Source organism: Euprymna scolopes, chromosome 40, assembly GCF_053919585.1.
Source record: "Euprymna scolopes isolate OS-2025 chromosome 40, ASM5391958v1, whole genome shotgun sequence".
NCBI classification, from domain to species: domain Eukaryota; kingdom Metazoa; phylum Mollusca; class Cephalopoda; order Sepiida; family Sepiolidae; genus Euprymna; species Euprymna scolopes.
Window position 1 is genome coordinate 25,237,342 of NC_136521.1, and position 20,124 is coordinate 25,257,465.

General features: G+C 35.7%; 2 protein-coding genes across 12 annotated transcripts in view; one reads left to right on the forward strand and one right to left on the reverse strand.

Moving 5' to 3' along the window:
• Positions 1–20,124, forward strand: part of LOC145265438 (RNA-binding protein 1-like) — a 616,457-nt gene that overhangs the window by 577,644 nt on the left and 18,689 nt on the right. For all 7 annotated transcript variants that reach the window (XR_013864651.1, XR_013864653.1, XR_013864652.1 and 4 more), the window contains one exon: positions 19,136–19,213. Coding sequence is in view for 4 of the 7 variants with exons in the window: in XM_080121280.1 (XP_079977406.1) it covers positions 19,136–19,181 (46 nt within the window). In the remaining 3 variants the exon portion in view is untranslated. Of the gene's footprint in view, positions 1–19,135; positions 19,214–20,124 lie in introns of those variants that run through there.
• The window catches only part of LOC145265434 (toll-like receptor 2), a 370,324-nt gene that overhangs the window by 150,914 nt on the left and 199,286 nt on the right, over positions 1–20,124 (reverse strand). For 2 of the 5 annotated variants that reach the window (XR_013864646.1, XR_013864650.1), the window contains exon 3: positions 19,778–19,832. The exons of 1 other annotated variant lie outside the window; for it this stretch is intronic. The gene's annotated coding sequence lies outside the window, so the exon portion shown is untranslated. Of the gene's footprint in view, positions 1–19,672; positions 19,899–20,124 lie in introns of those variants that run through there. 2 more of the 5 variants (XR_013864647.1, XR_013864649.1) reach the window with 2 other exon arrangements.

Sequence of the window (20,124 nt, forward strand, 5' to 3'; positions counted from 1 at the left end):
AGAAAATATAACTCTTACTAGAATTAAAGTGATCGACCACAGTCGATGGCAACCCAAAGGATCCCTTTTCATTGGATAATAGAGGCTACAATGAAATGTAGGGAAAAGTACCACCCTTTTCCTAGGATTATTCAACTCACTCTTGTTTCTAACTTTTTAATGCAGAGTATTTATCAAGGCGGGGGAGGGGGGCATCAAAGACCATGTTTTTCGTATTTGATATGACTCAACCAAGGATTAAAAGCCAATTTTCCAGTACTTGATGTTAAACGGGTCAGTTCAACTCTTACTAAAAAGCTCAAAATATAATTGTTTTCTCTTATTTTCTTCTCAATTTTCTCCTTAAATTCATCTTTCTCCACAATCACGGTCTAACGTGTTGATTTGTTGGATATTCTCATCTATGTTGTTTCAGTTGATGTAACTACAAATCATCTCCAGATGCATTTTTTTTCAAATTTTGAAATCCTTTCAATTATGATGATGGTGATGATGAAGAATCATTTTCATTGATTTTTATGTTTCAGTCTTTCCTTTTTTCATTTCCAAAATTTAACTAGAGATAGAGTGACAGAGAAAAAGTTAGATGGAAAACAATCTGACTTTTGTGTTTAAAATCATTAACAGTTTGTACTTGCAACCATGGATTAGTCTAACTTAGAAACAGAGGTTATGATTTCGAACATTACCCAAGATGAAATTATTTTTGCTCTATTTCTTCCCTAAAAATTATTTTTGCTCTATTTTTTCCCCCAAAATTATTTTTGCTCTATTTTTTCCCTAAAAAATTTTTTTTGCTGTATTTTCTCCCCCAAAATTATTTTTGCTCTATTTTTTCCCTAAATTATTTTTGCTGTATTTTTTCCCTAAATTATTTTTGCTCTTTTTTCTCCCCCAAAATTATTTTTGCTGTATTTTTTCCCAAAATTATTTTTGCTCTTTTTTCTCCCCCAAAATTATTTTTGCTCTATTTTTTCCCTAAATTATTTTTGCTCTATTTTTTCCCTAAATTAATTTTGCTCTATTTTTTCCCTCCAAATTATTTTTGCTGTATTTTTTCCCCAAAATTAATTTTGCTCTATTTTTTGCCCCAAAATTATTTTTGCTCTATTTTTTCCCCCCAAAATTAATTTTGCTCTATTTTTTGCCCAACATTATTTTTGCTCTATTTTTTCCCCAAAAATTAGTTTTGCTCTATTTTTCCCCAAAAAATAATTTTTGCTCTATTTTTTCCCTAAAAATTAATTTTGCTCTATTTTTGCTCCAAAATTATTTTTGCTCTATTTTTTCCCCATAAATTTTGGTTAAACTAACAATTTCTCAGGTAAATTCGACACACTGTTGTCAAAACTTCCAACTCCAAAAGTCAACGCTCTTTCAAGGTGACTTGCGCACAGCTACCTACGAAGCACACCTTCTTCCAACTCGTCCCCTGTTCATTTCACATCTGTTTTTTTTTCACCTGTTTCCTTTGCATAGAAACGGCAACTGTCTGCATTGCTCATGTGACCATCAGCCATAAAACCAACTGGGTGTCACCATTTTAGCATTTTTCCTTCCCTTATTCTTTTTTGTTATACAACCGACCCTTAGAAGCTCACATACATGCTAGCCAAGTAAGTTATGATCCCCCCCTCCGATCTCATGATCACAAACAGATCAGGGGGGCAGTATCTGTCGGGTACTTTGAAAATTCAAAGGTACCATATCCTCGTTTCCATCTTCCTCATCACTAATGTCATCGCTACCAGTATGCTCCATCATTCTCTCTTCTGATTTTATAAGTTCTGTTTCTACACTCATTCGAAGAGGCAGTAAGAGATCAGAATAAATTCTCAAATTGTATCTTCTTCATCATCGTCAGAATTAGAAGAGGCATAACAGGAGCGCATATCTTTCATATGACGTCAAACTAGCCTGAGGACTTATTATTATATTTGTTTCCTGCCAAATCTTGTAATGCCCCCAGCATTCAGGGGTTTTACCCAAACATGGTCTTCCACTTTATATGGAGTGTCAACAACTCTAACCACTGATGGTGTGACATCTATCCCTTTTATATAGTTTATAGCGGTAAATCCCATTGGCTTATGCAGTTGCTGGTGTTACGTCTTTGAGTGTCACATTATACCAGCTTCTGAAATTGAACACTGAGTCCTGGCTGCAATTCTTTTGAGGGTGCAGTGACACCACTCCACTATACCATTATCTTCAGGAAAATATGTACATTGGTAATGCATTCTAAATCCCCCATTCATGTGTGAATTTTTGAAATTCTTCAGCATCGAAATTATCAGTCAGGATTTCAAGTGGGCCTCCATGTTAAAAAAAAGAAAAAAAGCAGATCTTAATTGTTGTACAATGCTCGATGTATCTTGTTGTGTCAACAAGTGCCATATCGTGAAACACATCGGGCCACAATCTGTTATGGTTAAGAAATGTTTGCCATCATAATGCATTACATCCATGACAATCCGACACCAGTTGTCCTCCACTTCAAGCTTCTCTTTTTGTCAGTGGAACAGTGCCAGGTCAATTTGCTGACACTCTCCACATGAGCATATTTTTTTTTTTTTTTTATTTTTTTTTTTATTACATTTTCACCCCAAACAAGGCACATTGCCACTTTGGTGTAGGGGGCTACTATCAGGGGAAACATCTACTGGGGTACTATGTAGGGATTTGGGCAGCGAGATGTTGGTTCACATTGCACTTGAACTTATGCAAGTCAGTACAGTTGGGGAAGTAGTGACCTGGAATGGAATTCCAAAGTCTAGCAGTTCTGGGGAAGAAACTACTGGAGTAGAAAGATCTTTTACATCTAGGGATCTCTACAGTGTGGCGGTGGGATTTTGCAGCTTGTCGGGTCTCTCGAGGGTGTTTACGTCGTGGGGGCACAAGTGATTGCAGTTCATCAGAGCATTCACCATTATAATGCTTGTAGAACAGGCAGAGGGATGCAACGCTTCGACGATGGGACAGAGGCTGAAGCTTAGATGCCAGTTCAGGGCCTATCAGATTTGCGACTCTCTTTTGAACCCTGTCAAGGAGCGAGAGACTAGTAGCCGATGCACCAGCCCAAATATGACAGCAATACTCCATACATGGGCGAATAGTGGCCTTGTAGAGGTACAGGATACTTTCGGGTGTTAGAAGTTTTCTAGCACGGTAGAGAGAGCCCACCTTCCTCGCAGCGGCCCTGGCAATGCTCTCGATGTAATTGTTCCAGCTCATATTTCCTGTGAACGTTAGGCCAAGGAGCTTGAGAGACATACTCTCAGATAAAGAGTCGTTGGCCATTGCTATAGGTGGTAGAGAAGGTTTCTTGTAATTATTGAATGAAACCAGTTTTGTCTTGGCGGCACTGAACGTGACCATCCATTTTTGTCCCCATTCCACTACTGATTGGAGGTCATCCTCTAGTGTTTCTGCCATTACTTTAGATATATGTTCATTTGTTTTTCTGTCGTGCCTGCTATAGAGTGTGGTGTCATCAGCATATATACCCATCTCAGAGTCAATTTTGTCAGGGAGGTCATTTATGAATATCAGGAACAGCAGAGGTCCAAGGATAGATCCCTGGGACACTCCCGCATTTATATCATATTGTTTAGATGTACGACCGTCGAGGACAACCTGGATTTTTCTCTTATCTAAGAAGGATTTAATTATGTTAAGTATTCTACCAGTGATACCGTATGATCTAATCTTCCTGAGAAGACCCTCATGCCATACCCTGTCAAAAGCCTTGGATATATCTAGAGCTACCGCTCTGCCTTCTCCCGCTTTGTCCAGTGAATGGTATATGTGTTCAGAGATTACAGTGAGGATGTCTGCCGTGGAACGGGCTTGTCTAAATCCATATTGTTGGTCGGTCAGAAGTTTAGAATCTGTAAGGTGCTGGACTAGAGCATGGTTAATTAAGGTCTCAAATATTTTGGCAAAAAGTGGGAGGAGGCTAATAGGGCGATAATTTAATGGGTCAGTTCTTTCGCCAGAATTCTTGAATACTGGTACCACAGAAGCAGTTTTCCAGCAGCCCGGAAAGCAAGATTCATTAAGGCATTTGTTGTAGTTTGGAGAGAACTGGAGCTACTTCGGCTGAGCACTTTTTTAATAGCACAGCTGGGATAAGATCGGGTCCACATGCTTTTGAGGTGTCAAGGTTTTTTATGATAGCATGCACCTGAGTAGGGGTGGTTTTCAGATCGTCTAGTGTGGCATCTGTCCGCATAGGAAAGTCAGGTAGGGGGTGGTTGGAAGGGTCCAGTGTGGAGTTTGAGGCAAACCGACTGGCAAGCATGTTAGCCTTCTCGGTTGCTGAGCAAAGAACCTCATGATTGTTGGTTAGTGGAGGAATTGTTGATTGCCCATTATTTACTACACTGTTGTAGATTTTCCAGAAGTTACGAGTTCCTAGTTTTTGTGCTTCGATGCGTTTTTTAGTGGTTTCCGTAAATTCCCTCTTAGCTGTCGCTATTTCTTTCTTAACGTTACTTCTAGCTTCTATGTACTTCTGTCTTTTTGAACTAGACTTATGTCGGTTAAACCTGCGGAATGCATGCTGCCTTTGGGCAATGGCAGTTGCGCAAGTCGAAGTAAACCATTGGGGAGAGTGGGGCTTGCTATAGAATTCCCGCATGGGAACATGCGCTTCGATTGCAGTTTTGAACCATTCAGTGGTCTCGTTTGCACACTGTTCAGCAGGAAGAGAAAAAATATTTCCCCATGGAGCGTCTCTGATAAGATCTCTGATTGCTTCCCAGTCAGCCTTTTTATAATATCTCGTTGTTTTGAGCACTGGCTCTTCAGTTTTGGGTCTAGAGTTTAGGGCGATTTCAACCATTATCACCGCATGATCAGCGTTCCCAAGTGGGCTGTCGGCTTTCGTTACACAGTCATCAGGAACTGTGGTCAAAAACAGATCTAATAGTGATGCGTGTTGTTCTTCCTGATCAGGGAAGCGGGTTGGAAAAGTAACAATTTGCGATAGGGAGTGAGATACAGAGAAGCTATGAGTTGCGCTACCTGCTGCATCTGTGTAAGTAGAGAATCCAAGCCAGTTTTTATGATGAACATTAAAGTCACCAAATACATGTACTTGGGCGCTAGTGTCGAAGGAGAGTGCTGTGTCTATGCTGTCAGATACTTTGTTTATTATGGTGCAGTCTTGGGTCGAGGGAGAGCGGTAGAAAAAGTAAAAGTAGCTAATGTTGTGTTGCATGATTAGTCTAAAGCACATAAAGGCTTGATCATCCGTTTCTAGGTTTGTTTCTCTAGTCAAGGGAAGGGTATTACGAATGTAAACTCCAAGTCCGTGCATATGTCTGTCAGAGTCCTTACGGCAGAGTGGGAGATATCCAGGCATGTTAAAGTAGTTAGAGGGGATGGAGGAGTGTAGGTTAGTCTCACTTAGTGCTAAGATATCCGGGGTATTTGTTAGGAGAAATGCTTCAACATCAGCTAAATTAGTTCTAAGCCCACGGATATTTGTGAATGCAAGCCTCAAGGGAGGAGGCAAGTTGGATTTGTTTGACCCTAAGCCTGGTTTAAGCTTATTTTTAGATTGTACTGTCATCATTTTTAACGAGTTTCAGTTAGGTTAGGGGAAGCCGAGCAGGAGGTTATGCAGAATATCACATGCATCACAAGTAGACCATCAGCTGACCCTCCATCAACTAGGACTGTGGCCTCAGGAAAGCCCACCGGGGATGAGTGCAGGGTCCCTTGTCCATGCGCGCCATGGCACTGCAAACATCCCGATATTATACAACTGTTGATGGAGCAGCCGCTCTAAGCGCTACCAAAGAGTTAGGGCTCCTGTACTACCAGTCGGAAACAGCAGCCAGTAACTGTCAATCCGGTACCCTCAACCCATCAGAGGAAGGTCAACCCAATCTAATTGCTCAGGCATATATGGTACTCAAGCATTCTCAAGTGCCCAGCTTTAGGGGTGGGGTGTGTCGGGAGTGGGGGAAACGGCGTTCATTGCCCTAGACAAGAAACAAGATCTACCAATGGGTGTTTCTGTCGAATCACTGTGATAGTATCTCTGCGCCTGACTAATAGGCAAAGAAGGAGTATGGAAGCCGGGCGATAGGCAGGACCTATCTACTCCTTAAGCAATTTAGGTTTGCAAACCGGTAAGTTGTTTGAGTCACCAGCTCTAGGAAGGTTGTCATCCAAGACTGAAGAGGCCTCCGTCCTCTTTGGTTTAGTTTCAGAGTTTTCCTTCTCCTAGACGGATGATCTGGAAAGATCTCCTGGGTCCGTCACCACTGAGAGGGTTTGCTCCACGCCTGGGTTCTAATCCAGGTATTTCTGCGACCCCGCGTGGTTAGTTAATGTTATTGGGTTAGTTTGTAGAGGTTATATATCTGCTAAATAGTTACACTCCTCAAAGTGAATTAGGGACATTGTTATTTCATTGTTACTGGATAAAGGGGTTGAGTAGAGCTCATGCAGTGTAAGCAACTATGATTGTAAGGAGGCTTGTTAGGAGATAATGTGGTTTGAGGCTTTCTCATATATATACATTTTTTATTATTTTTTTTTTTATTCATGTGAGCTTGGGCCTAGTATAATTTTAAAGTGTGAGTAGGTGTTAAGAATTGAACTACGAGTTGTGCCCAAACTATATTTTAGATGACAGCAGGGCATGAGATGCGAGTGCAATATAGTACGGATAAAACAGTAAGTTTTGAGTCATGTGTAATTTGGTAAATAGATATATGGGCTGGTTTTAGTAGGTGCGAATAAAGTTGAAAGGTACAAAGTGAGTTTCTATTATTGAGAGATGTTTTCAGCTTTCAAGTAAGAGTTATGGACATTTAGCATAGCAAGGAGCATTGGTTCTGTTTCGTATTTGCGTTGCAAAGCTATCTAAGAGGAGACATAGTTGTGTAATGCAGTGCGGTGTGCTTTGCTTCCGAGTACATACTTTGGCTGTTAAATACCAACTGGAATAGGACTGGACTCCAATGCATGTCTAAAGGGTAGAATTGTATAGATGTGTAGTGATGACTAGGCAGTTAGCATGTGAGGGTTAGGGGCTGGAAGTTAAAGATTCCAATACAAAACGGTGTGAAATGTAGGAGTTAAGTGGCGGTTTGGTGGGAAGAAGCAGATTGTTAGCCTTCAAGAGACAGGGAATTTACAAGAAACATATCTACATTAGGATTTAGAGTGGCAGGTAAGTTTTTTATTTATTTATTTTTTTTTTTTTCGCATGCAGGTTAGATAGGTCTTGGAGGTAAAATGTATATTGGGATTTCGTAGCTAGCAGTTAGGTGTTTGTTCCAGTTACAAGAACTAGTTCATGGCGGATCGGAAAATTCGTATTTTGTATTTATAGGCAGACATTAAGGTCACGCATAGAGCATAGCATCCACTCAGGAAGAATAGCTCTAGTATCACAGCTAAGATACCGCATATTTAGGTTACGAATAGTTAAAATTGGGCGGCACTTTTTTTTTTTTGCACCTTACCATGGCTGTTAATATTAGGTATCGTACTTAAATAAAGTTCTTCTGTCATCTAATTAATCTAAATAGGGATTCCCCCACCCCATTACTACGTCGATGTGACATGGTAAAAAGAAAGATTTGTCAGGAAATTGTTTTAAAATAAGTGAATCAAGAATGGTCAAGATTTGTGAGAAATAAGATAAAATTACATAGAATTATATGAGCACAAACGAAAAAAAAAAAAAAAAAAAAGAGGGTTAGATTTGTTTGGTTTTAAAAATAAAAATAAAATAAATAAGTAAAAATAGAATAAAATAAAATATTAAAATAAAATAAAGTGTGCAAAAAAAAAAAAATAAATAAATAAATAAATAGATAAAATGTACTTAGCTAAAATTGAGCTGTGTGGCTCTCTTCGACCACCATGCAAATGGCTGCCTTGATCGATGCCTTCATAGTTGCAGGACACATTCGGACAAAATATGTGGTCCAACGAATTTCGGGATGTCCACTCTGCCAATGTATTTCACGGATCTGATCAGGTGTTAATTGATTTGTTAAGACTGTGCATGCCAATTGCAGACGATTAAATCCCTGCCTCATTATATCAATCTACCTCTTTGACACTCAAGTCAACTTATTAAACAAATTCTGTGCTGATGGAATTAGGATAATGTCAACCTGCAAGCTGTATTCATCAACTAGACGCATTATTATCACCAGTCTCCTTCGTACCAACATTTCACTTGCAGCTTTAGTCCTAACTTGTGCCTTTCTATATAAGGTGTCAGTACAATCAGTGGTAAACACACAATGGAGAAGTACAATCTTGGCCTGCCATTGTCATGCAAGAATAAGGCCTTTTAGAGTGGTATCAAGTTCTGACAAATTTATATGCTGGCATCATTTTTTGGATGAAGCCAGCATGCATCTTCCACAACAACACCCAATCATTCCAACACTACACCTGCAGCCAATGAACTTGCATCAACCCATACATTTATGTGAGATATTTCTTCTCACCTGTTTTTGCTCCAAGACAGTGACAAAAAGTTAGCAATAGCAACAAAGTATACCTCTAAAATTCGACACAAATTTTATTCGTTCTACGTTGCATAAAAGGAAATGCCTATTTTGCCTCTGACTAGAGCTGGTAACATCTCGAAAGGTGATAGTCCTTTATCTTCAGCAGAAACTGGAATATGGGTTCAGCACTGTTCAAAGATCAGATTAATTACAGGCGTTTGAAGGAGTTAGTATGATGCCTTCTGATGAAAGATTCAATTCTCGAATAGAGTCAGCATCACAGAAGTTCATAAGGAATGTTCATTTGAAGGAAGTCATTAAAAACAGGTCAATAATTCTGACCTTTAAAAAGTTTCTTGGAGACATATATAATAATAACATTAGACTTAAAAAATAAAGTTTCAAGGAGATGAAGGGTAGAGGCAACCAAATGCCTTCATGTCCAGAGTGAGTTGAGTTCCATCTTTCTTCTATGGCTGCTTGTCTGGAACCAAGCCCAATGCTCGGCGGTTAAAATCTCGACTAATCTAATTGGTCTAAACAAAGACAGTGGGTGGCTAATCAGCCAATAAGGGGCCTGCTTATAATTGTAGAATTTTTTATATTTAGTTTGTGACCAGATACATACCAGTCGCCTTAAGCAGTTGTTCCTACATTCTCTAGTCAATGTTTTGGCCATCATTTGTTGCAGGGAATCGTCATCCACTATGTCGTCCTATCCTTTTTTTATTGCAGTTACTAATTTTTTTAGTACTCCTGTTTTTGATTCGAGCCATCCACAGACAGGTGAATGTCTTACTAATTTACCACAAATAAAAAACATGATGTGTCTCCTCAATACACTAGGTAACTCTGGAATCGAGCTCCTTCGCTTCCATTGTAAAGTATTGCACGCCTTGCAAACCTCAAGGCCTAACATGGGCACTCCATCCTTCAAGTACTTAGGGACCTTGCTTATCAAACCGAGAGATTGCAGTTTCATTTGAATCGCATTTGCAGATATTATATCCGCATTGATGTAAATGTCATCAACGTAAGCTGAAGTAGCTTTTGCTATGGTATCAGCCTGAAGCAAAACAGTTTTAATGATATTAATGTCATTATTAAGGGTGCTACATTTAGACCAAAACCTAATATTGTTTTCCCTTTATTATCACTGTCTGAAATAGCCACAGTGACTCATGGACCCATATCTGTAGGTAGGCTTTCTTCAAATGCAACAGTGCAACACTGCTATATTACTCCCTTTCTGATGCCACTCCCGTAGTTTAGCGGTGCACACATCTGCGTTTCTGGTGAAAGCATCAGCATATTGATTCAATTCTTAATAATCCATTACCGGTTGAATTTTGTTTTTAGTAGGTTGCTCAATAGCCATGAGTGGAATTAATCATGTGGGAGGTTGTAGACGTTCTTGTGGGTATGGTATTAACTAACCATTATCAATCCAGAGATTCAACATCTCTATCCACTGTACCACGGGGCCTATGGCACAGCGAATAGAGACGTTACATCTCTACGGTTCCAGGTGAACATTGTCTGAAGATAGCGGTTTCAATTCTAATCAAGTTTAGTTGGCCAAAACGTGGTGAGACAACAACAACTATGGAAGGCAGTTAAGAGACTCAGCATTCCTATCCCGTCCTGGTTTACCACCTGATAAAGGCCAGAGGAATAGTTGGCTGAAAAGTTATGAAGCAGAAACTAGAAAGATGAGGATAATAGTGCGCAAATAAATAAACTGGTTCTTTGATATAGTTTTCTTTAGCTATTTGAGGATTGTTAGTGTGGATCCCATGTGCAGAGAAACATTTATTTTACTTTAAGTTTACATCCGATAGAATGATGTTCATGTGTGAATGAAAAAATTGGAGAAAATTACAACAATAGAAAAAAACATAATTGCTTCCACATAAAAAGTTCACATGTAAAGATATGGCGTAGAGCATACGCAATTGCAGCAAATAGTTGCATTGAAACAATTCAAAAAATAGTTTATTACAACAGAAGCAATATCTGATGATTCCTCCAGGAAGTCTGCTTTTTAATCTGTTGGAGAAAATAGTGACATTCAAATTATATGATGCTTAAATGTTCTCCCCGTTTTTTGCCCTCTTCAGACTGTAAAATAGTAAGTTCATTACTTTTATAGAAGAATTTTTCAGCCCACACACAGATTTGCACCCATAGAAATGGATGCCACACACAGATTTGCACCCATAGAAATGGATGCGACACACAGACATGCTCACACAGGCAAAGATAAATAGGTACACACATGTAATCAACGCACACACAAAAGACAATAAATGAGAAAGAGAGAGATCGCACTACACAAAGGGAACTTTCTTCAATATAAAATTAAAAAAATGTAAATATTGTTTTCTTCTTATTAAAACTGTTGCACTGGCCTCATTCTTTTAAAGATACATTTTCTCCCAAAAATATTCTCCACTCTCTCTCTCATATATATATATATATATATATATATATATATATATATATATATATATATATATATATATACTAGCAGATGTACCCGTCGTTGACTGGGTTCAAAAACAGCCTACAGAAAATGGACTGTGATTGATGAAAGTATGATAGGTTTTGAAAAGGAGGGGGTCATAAACAGATAGGTTTTGATACTCAAAAATTTTACCCTAAGCAAAATATGATGAAAGTGAAGATAATTTTTGTGTAAATATATTTTTTTATATCAACTTTACTTCCATTCGTAGCCAAGAGTGACCAACAAAATGATGTTTCCTTACAAAGAGAAAATGTTATATATATATAATAATACAAATATACAAGAAATAAATGTTACCATAGTCAATAAAAGTTACTTTTATGGTAGAAAAGTTCATTGGTTTCTATTTTTAAGTAGTTTGTAAAAAAAAAATTTTTTTTTAATTCACGAACCAGTTTAAAAAAAATCAAAATGGCAACGACTTTGAAATGGAGAGCCCCGTTTTCAATTTGAAAGAGGGACACCTGAGCATTCTGTGTTAACAATTTAAGAGAGTTCCGTCAACGTAAACATATTTTAATGTTTTCCGTTATTTTGTGCTTGAGGAATATTCAATTATGGCATGTGTAGTTTATATAAAAATTCATCTAAGTAGTTATCGCCTCAAATTTCGTTTTAATTTTGGTTCGCTTTAATTATTTCAAGAAACGAGCATTAAAAACTATTCAAAAACCAAAAAAAAAACATGAACTGAACTTTTATTGACTATGGTAACATTTATTTCTTGTATATTCATTTTTTCGGGTAATCGTTTATTGGCTTTTCTGCTAAACACTCTTACTAAATAATATCAACGAAATGTCGAAAAACAAAGAAAAAAACAGTTTTGAAAAATAATGACGCTTTACTTACTTTAGCAAAATAATCCGAAACAGCAAAATGGGATATTAAAAAAGTAAACACGCAATTACATTAGTTTTTTAAAGCAAAGAATCGATATGAATATGAATAAGAAGAAAATAGCGCCCTTTTCAAGCAGAACAGCTTCATTTCAGTTTTACAGTATTGAACGGTGTAGTATTTCCCCGTCGGATTCAGGGTTGTACTATTGTAATGTAAAGAACACGCAGAAAGGGTTGTAATCAACTGAATTCCTTCTTGTACACTTACAAAAAAAGCTTAAACAGATATATAAATAAAAATAAAAAGGTTATGTAAATGTTTTTAAAAAGACACAATCAAGTGAGCAGGATTTTTTCCTTCTTTTAACACAATAACAAGTAACGTTCTTATTTTTTATTATTTATCTATTTATTTATTTTTGAAAGAGTGCCATGTGCAAGTGGAGAAGGAAAAAAACAGTTATGCAAAATTTGTGTTGAGAATTGTCTAAAGTTCCGACTTTTTTTGGGGGGGGGCTTTCACTTTAATAAGAACGTGAATTTATGAGGGGAATTTATTCGACACTCAAAAAAAATAAATAAAAGCTAACGTGAATTAAGATTAAAGTTAAGGTGTTATTGTGGACCCCCACCACTTTTAAAAAACCTTGTTAAACTTTGTGACATATTTACATTATATGGAGGTCAGGCGTGAACGAACATCCAATAATTTTATTAGACCATATTTCTTCAAACTAAAACATAATTATCAAAGTATACTTACGCAAATAGATATGAAAAGTCTTTGTTAAAGTTTGTGCCATATTTCCATGGAGTACAGGTGCGAACGCAGACCCCACAATTTTATTATACCATCCCTATTTAAGTTAAAACATACTTATCAAAGTATTCTTATGTACATCTATATAAAAAAAAAACTTGTAAACGTTTTTTTTTTTTAATTTTTTATTTCCATACTTTGGGGGCCAGGCGCGTATGCAGACCCCACAATTTTAATGAACCACCCTTCTGCCAGATCAAACATACCCATTCTTGTGTCTCGATACATCTATCATTATATGTAATCAGTTTTTTAAAATAGTCAACCATATAGGAGCCTATTCATGACCAGACACACACACACACACAAATACAGACGTTCAGCTTGTACTAGCAAAAGTACCCGCCGTTGACTGGGTTCAAAAACAGCCTACAGAAAATGGACTCTGATTTATGAAAGTATGATAGGTTATGAAAAGAAAGGGTTGTAAAGAGATAGCTTCGAATTTGGGGGTATCAAAACCAAAGCAAAATATGATGAAAGTAAAAATAAAATAGATAAACCCCATAATTTATTATACCATACCTGTTCACACTGAAACACTTATCACAATATTATGTGGATCTATATTAAAAAAACTTGTTAAACTTTGTTACATATTTCCATTCTAAGAAGTTCAGGTGCGAACGAACACCCCATAATTTTATTATACAATATTTCTTCAAACTGAAACATAATTATCAAAGTATACTTACACAGATAGATATTAAAAGTCTTTATTAAAGTTTGTGCCTATTTCCATTCTATGGATGCCAGTCATGAATGCAGACCCCACAATTTTATTATATCATCCCTATTTAAGTTAAAACATACTTATCAAGGTATTCTTATGTACATCTATATTAAAAACATTTGTAAACGTTTTTTTTTTTTAATTTTTAAATTCTTTATTTCCATACTTTGTGGAGCAGGCGCGAACGCAGACCCCCACAATTTTAATGAACCACCCTTCTGCTAGATCAAACATACCCATTCCTGTGTCTTGATACATCTTCTATTCTAGAAGTGTAAGCCATTTTGAGTTTCAGAACAGTTTCAGATGGTTCGCCGTTACACACAAGACCTGGGAGGTGACTTGTTTGTAGTAGACAGTTCCACAGAACAAAATATTCTTACTGTGTCGAAACTCGGGAAAAGAACATGTGAAATTGCTCCAGAAAAGGTTTGATATTTATGAAGCAATTCTGGTTTCTGATTGGTTGGTAGCAGAACGTGAATTAATTTGATTCGTCAGTTCTTAGCAGCATCGTTTATAAATAGAATCGCCCACCTGTGTGGGATCATACCCCATTAGAATTCAAAATATTGCAACATCCTCCCTATTTTTTATAATGGGGAAGTCCCTTGTGTTTGTTCTGCTCCAAAATAAATATATATTTTTATATTTACTTAGACATAACAAAAATTAGAAATCATTTGGATCTTAGAATTTTAGCATTTAAAAAGACGCCATTTTTAATTGTGTTCAAATGTCAAAAAGGAAAATTACAAAGATTTTTTTTTTTTTTTTTTTTTTTAAGCAAAAGTATTAGTTACGCATTAGTAGGTTAAAGTGTTAATACAAATAAAATGGATACAGTTTAACGTCTTGTCCAGGACTATTTTTTTTTTTTTTTTTTTGATATATAGAAATCTATATACTCTGAGCATTACCCCTAGGGGTTTCCGCTGATATTCATGCAAAAAAGTAAGAGCCTTCTCATAAGTGGAACTTCGCTGGTCTGTATTTTTAATATATAGAAATCTATATACATACAGGGCAGTGAAAGAAAAAAAAATTATTCAGTCGAATTCACCAACAAGTTTTGAGAAAAAACGTTGTAGCTTTATCCATGTCGCCGGTTTCGTAAATACATCAGCGATATTTTGTTCTGATATGTAATTCAAAATAATGGATTCCTTTTTTATCTCATTTTTTATGAAATGGTATATATATGGTATCTATATGCTTAGATCTTTGGTTGATTATCGTGTTCTGTGCTAAGACTATACTGGCTTGATTATCACAATTAATTACCACGGGGCTTGTAATCAATTCTGGCTCTAAAATAGTCTTCAGGATATTTTTAAGGTAGAATGCTTCCTGGGTCGTGTGTGTGAGCGCGATAAATTCTGCTTCACATGTACAGAGAGATACAATCTGTTGCTTTTTAGATTTCCATGAAATAATAGGCCCATTTTCTGAGAGTCTGAAACAATATCCAGATACACTCTTGCGATCCTCGTCGTTTGCCCAGTCTGAATCCGAAAAATCTTCTAATTTTAGGGGATTTCTTGATTTTCTAAATACTAACTTCTGTTCTTTGGTTCCTTGTAAATAACGTAGGACTTGTTTAGCTCTGTTTAAATCCTTCATTGTCGGTCGTGATAATTTTTGTGGCAGTTTTGTTACTGTATAGCATATGTCGGGCCTGGTTGCAGTCATTAAATATATAAGACTACCTATAATTTTGCGATATTGTGTGTCATTTATTATTTCAGATTCTGTGTGTATATTTTTATTAATATCATTTTCGACCGGTGTAGAGCGTTTCTTGCACTCTCCCATTCCAAATTTTAATAGTATTTTGTCGATGTATCTCAACTGAGTCATCGTAACAAGTCCTTTGCTTTGAGTAAATTCTATCCCCAGAAACCAGGATATTTTGCCAAGATCGGTCATTTTGAATCTTTTACTTAATTTCTTCTTAACATCAGTTAACATTATGTCACAATTTGATGCGATTAAAATATCATCGACCCACAAAACCAAAATCAGTAGTTTACCGTCTTTGTGTTGGGTATATAAACAGAGGTCTACAGCGCATTGTCTAAATTGTTGTTTAATAATATAATCATAGAATACTGTGTTCCAACACTGAGCACTCTGCTTTAGACCATATAATGACTTGTTAAGTTGTCACATGCTATTTTTATTTTTCATTATAAATCCCTCTGGAGGGGTAATATAAATTTCACAGTCTATCAGGGCATTCAAATAAGCATTTTTTACGTCCATTTGATGGATGTTTAGGTCATATTGTGATGTGACTTGCAGTAAAACTCTGATTGTCGTTAGGTTTGTGGTCGGCGAAAACGTAGAAAAGTATTCTTTACCGTAAATCTGAGAGCACCCCTTAGCAACAAATCTTGCTTTGTACTGTTCTACGCCTGATGCTGTACTCTTTTTTGTAAAGACCCATCTGGTAGAAATAACATGTTTATCTCTTGGGAGAGGCACTACCGTATAGGTATCATTTTTGGTTAAGGCATCTATTTCTTTTTTCATGGCAATTTTCTATTCATCACAATGTTCTGAATTAATTGCTTCGTTGAAGCTTTTTGGCACATTTTCCATTGAATAGCAATAGTCAATTTGATAATCTTTTATATTGTCGACCACAAAAAAAATCGGGTCATCTTCTATTTCTTTTGGGATATCTTTCGACTTTATCATCATCGTCTTCGTCATTTTTATTGTTTTCGTTTGTTCTAATTATTTGAGGTAATATAATTCCATTCGCTTCATATGACGGGTTTTCGTCTGTAAAATTAAACGTGTCTGTGAATTTTACACACCGGATTCTTTTTATTTTATTTTTTTCGGGAAAAAATATTAAATTGGCTGGACTGTTTTTATCGTATCCAAGAAATATACCTCTGTCGGCTTTAATATTCAATTTACTCTTTTTCTCTATATATGCGAAGCAAGTTGAACCAAATATATGCATTCTGCTTAAATTTGTTTTTTTACCGCAGAAAGATTCATATGGAGTTTTAGATAGTGTTTTGTTAATGCACCTGTTGCATATATAGGCTGCCGCCATAAGTGCATACGTCCAGAGGTTTTTAGGGAGTTTTGATTCAATGAGTAGGCATCTTGCCATTTCAAAAAGTGTCCGCCACGCACGTTCAGCAGTCCCGTTTTGGTGTGGCGATCTAGGAGCTGATGTTTCATGCCTGATATGATGGTTAATTAGTAAAAGTTCAAAGTCTTTATTGGTGAATTCCGTACCGTTGTCAGAGCGAATACATTTGATTTCATCGTAGGGGGGCCATGTCGGCTAGATATTTCTTAGTTGCTAGGAGGGTATCAGATTTGTTCTTTAAAAAGTAAACCATTATTAAACCTGAATGGTCATCTACGAAATTCAACACATATCTATAATGTTCTCTGGCCATCGGTTCTACGGGACCGTTCAAGTCACAATGCACCATTGATAGGATTTTTTTGGCCTTTTTGTCTGGTATCTTGTTTTGATAGTTTGTCATTTTCCCTTGCGTACAGACGTCGTAGTTAAAGGTGTTTGATGCTTGTATTCGTATTCCATCAACTACAGTCGGCAACTTTTTGATATCAGGAATATTGCAGTGTCCAAGAATTTTATGCCATGTCTGTAGATCATGGCAGGCGGTTTTTGATGGGACTATGCTATTTAAATAATATAGTCTTCTATTTTCTTTAATGTCGCATACAGTTCCATTCGGGTATACCAGTTTTGATTTATTGGGGCTAAAGTTTATATTTGCACCTTGTTTTGTGGCAGCTTGTACAGAAAATATATTTTGTTTAAATTTTGGGATTAGAAGAGCGTTTTCTAGAATACAGAAACAATTCACCTTTATAGTTCTTTAGCGAGATTTTCGCATTGCCTCTTTTCAAAACGATATCATTGACTCGACTCCCATCAGCTAGTTCTACAAAATGATTTTGTGGCTTAAAGTTGGGATCAAAATTGATAAATCAGATTCCTTTGTAATTACATGTGCCGTGGCCCCACAATCGACAAGAAAATTATTATTGCTTGTTGACGCATCAAATGTACACGAAAATAAAAATGTATGTTCGCTAACATACATTTTTAATGTAGTTGCCATTTTGAGTCCTGTATCTACATTGGAAACTCTTGTGATTAGGTCGTCCACAATTATAACAAATAATTTTTGTACTTTTCTTAGGAAAAAAACTGCTTTTGGCAAAGTTGCGTTTTTTATTTCTGGCATGGGTATAATTCGATTTTGGTGTTTTTATGTGTGTATTTTTAAATTTCATGATATTTGTGGATTCGTTTTTTTCTGTGATCAGTTAATAGACTTTAAACTGTATCCATTTTATTTGTATTAACACTTTAACCTACTAATGCGTAACTAATACTTTTGCTTAAAAAAAAAAAAAAAAAAAAAAAAAAAAATAGTCCTGGACAAGACGTTAAACTGTATCCATTTTTTCAGGTTCTTTGTAACTTCTGAGTGCTACCTTGAATTGGCTAAAAGTCATGGGTTTTTTCTGTTTTCAGGTTGTGTTTATAGTACTTTGTGTAGCTTTTGGATTTGTAGATATCCCAGAAATTTAACTTGCCACAATTCGAATTTTGATTCGGATGCATCGAAATAAAGACGCACGCTGGCCCATAACCTCTAGAAGTGTAAGCCATTTTGAGTTTCAGAACAGTTTCAGATGGTTCGCCGTTACACACAAGTCCTGGGAGGTGACTTGTTTGTAGTAGACAGTTCCACAGAACAAAATATTCTTACTGTGTCGAAACCCGGGAAAAGAACATGTGAAATTGCTCCAGAAAAGGTTTAATATTTATGAAGCAATTCTGGTTTCTGATTCTTTGGTAGCAGAACGTGAATTAATTTGATTCGTCAGTTCTTAGCAGCATCATTTATAAATAGAATCGTCCGACTGTGTGGGATCATATCCCATTAGAATTCAAAATATTGCAACATCTATCATTATATGCAATCAGTTTTTCAAAATAGTCAACCATATAGGAGCCTATTCGTGACCAGATACACACAGACACACACACACACACACAGAGACATTCAGCTTTATATTATATATATATATATATATATATATATATATATATAAAGTTTTTTTTAAAGAAAATTTACCAAAACAAGAGTCCCATTTATTTCACTTTTTACTAAAAGAAAATAAAAACTAATTAAAGTACCGCCAGGTCTCATGGTAAATCTAGCTGGGTTTTAATAATCCTGAGTCTACCATCCCAATATGCCAACACAATCAGGTAGTAAACAAAAGTACAATTTTTTTAGTTCAGAGGAGAAAATCTTCCGGTGACAATATTATTGAACAGTTTAAAAAAAGTCCCAAGTATTGATTATATTCATTAAAATTGTGTTTTATGTAAGAGTTCGGAAATTTGGGATACATTTTTTTACACAGTCAAGAATGTGATAATTGCTAAGTTTTCATAAAACAAAGAATAAACATTTTTGAAGTTTTTGCTGTTTTCTTTGTTTTTTTTAATTATTCTATTAAGATATTTTGTTTAATTTTCCAGATCTTTTGATAATCATCTTGAGTTTCCATTTTTTTAAAGTCGTATTATGATAACTATGTTTGTATTTGTTCTCTGTACATCTTCTTGGTGATTTTCAGTTTTCTTTAATTTGCTAATTATTTCTGTTAGATAATTGATCATTAATTTTTTTGCAGATCTCCATCTCCTTATGTCCAGCCAGCATCATATGGACGACGGTAGATGAAAAATAATCACACAATTACAATTAACAGGTACTCATGCTTTTCAGCATATACAGCGCATTGTCTAAAAAGATGTGGACTGATTTTATTTTGCTATTAGTTTTTCAGAACTAAAGCATCAAATTTTCAGATTATAAAAAATAGTTTTACTTACTTGATTCAATTTTTAGAAGAGTGTTCACTTGTTTAGCGTAAAATGCTCCCCTAACATGATTTTTAAGAGTTTTTTAGCCAAGACATGCTGTTTACAAATACTTTTCTGAATTTCAAGCAACAGGATCATTTTAGATTGATCTAAAATAGAAACTGAACACCTTAAAAAAATTGAACAGTAAGTTTTGCAAGTAAAAAAATTTGTTTTGTTTTTTTTAAATAATCTAAAGAATTGGTGCTCAATTAATATGTTCGTTGAAAGATTTCTTAATTTTAGTTCTGAAAAGTGCTTCATTCATTTGCAATAAAATACGAAAAATAATGTTAAGAATAATGCTAGGGTAAAAGATTTTTATTTGCAATAATAAAAATAACATACATTTCTATATAAAATTATGTGTGAGACTGAAAATTGGTTATAACTAAATAAATCTTTCTTACCATCTTATATCTGGTCCTACCAGATCAGGCTCTCTGAAGATATTGGCTTCCTGACCTAAAATGCACCAAACATTGATATTATTGTTTTTTTTCCTTTCCTTTTGCAAAACTCAATCATGTTCTGTAAAACCAAAAACAAAAACAATTTTTCTCAACATAACAACCAACCCAAACATCATGAATAAATACTTGAAGATATAAAGAACTTGAAGCATAAAAACTTTTAGCAAAAATTACTGGATTCGGCGTTAAACAACTGGAAAACGGTTGTTATACAGTAAAAAAAAACAACCAAAATCAAAACACCATGAATAAATATTTAAAGATATAAAAAACTTGAAGTATAA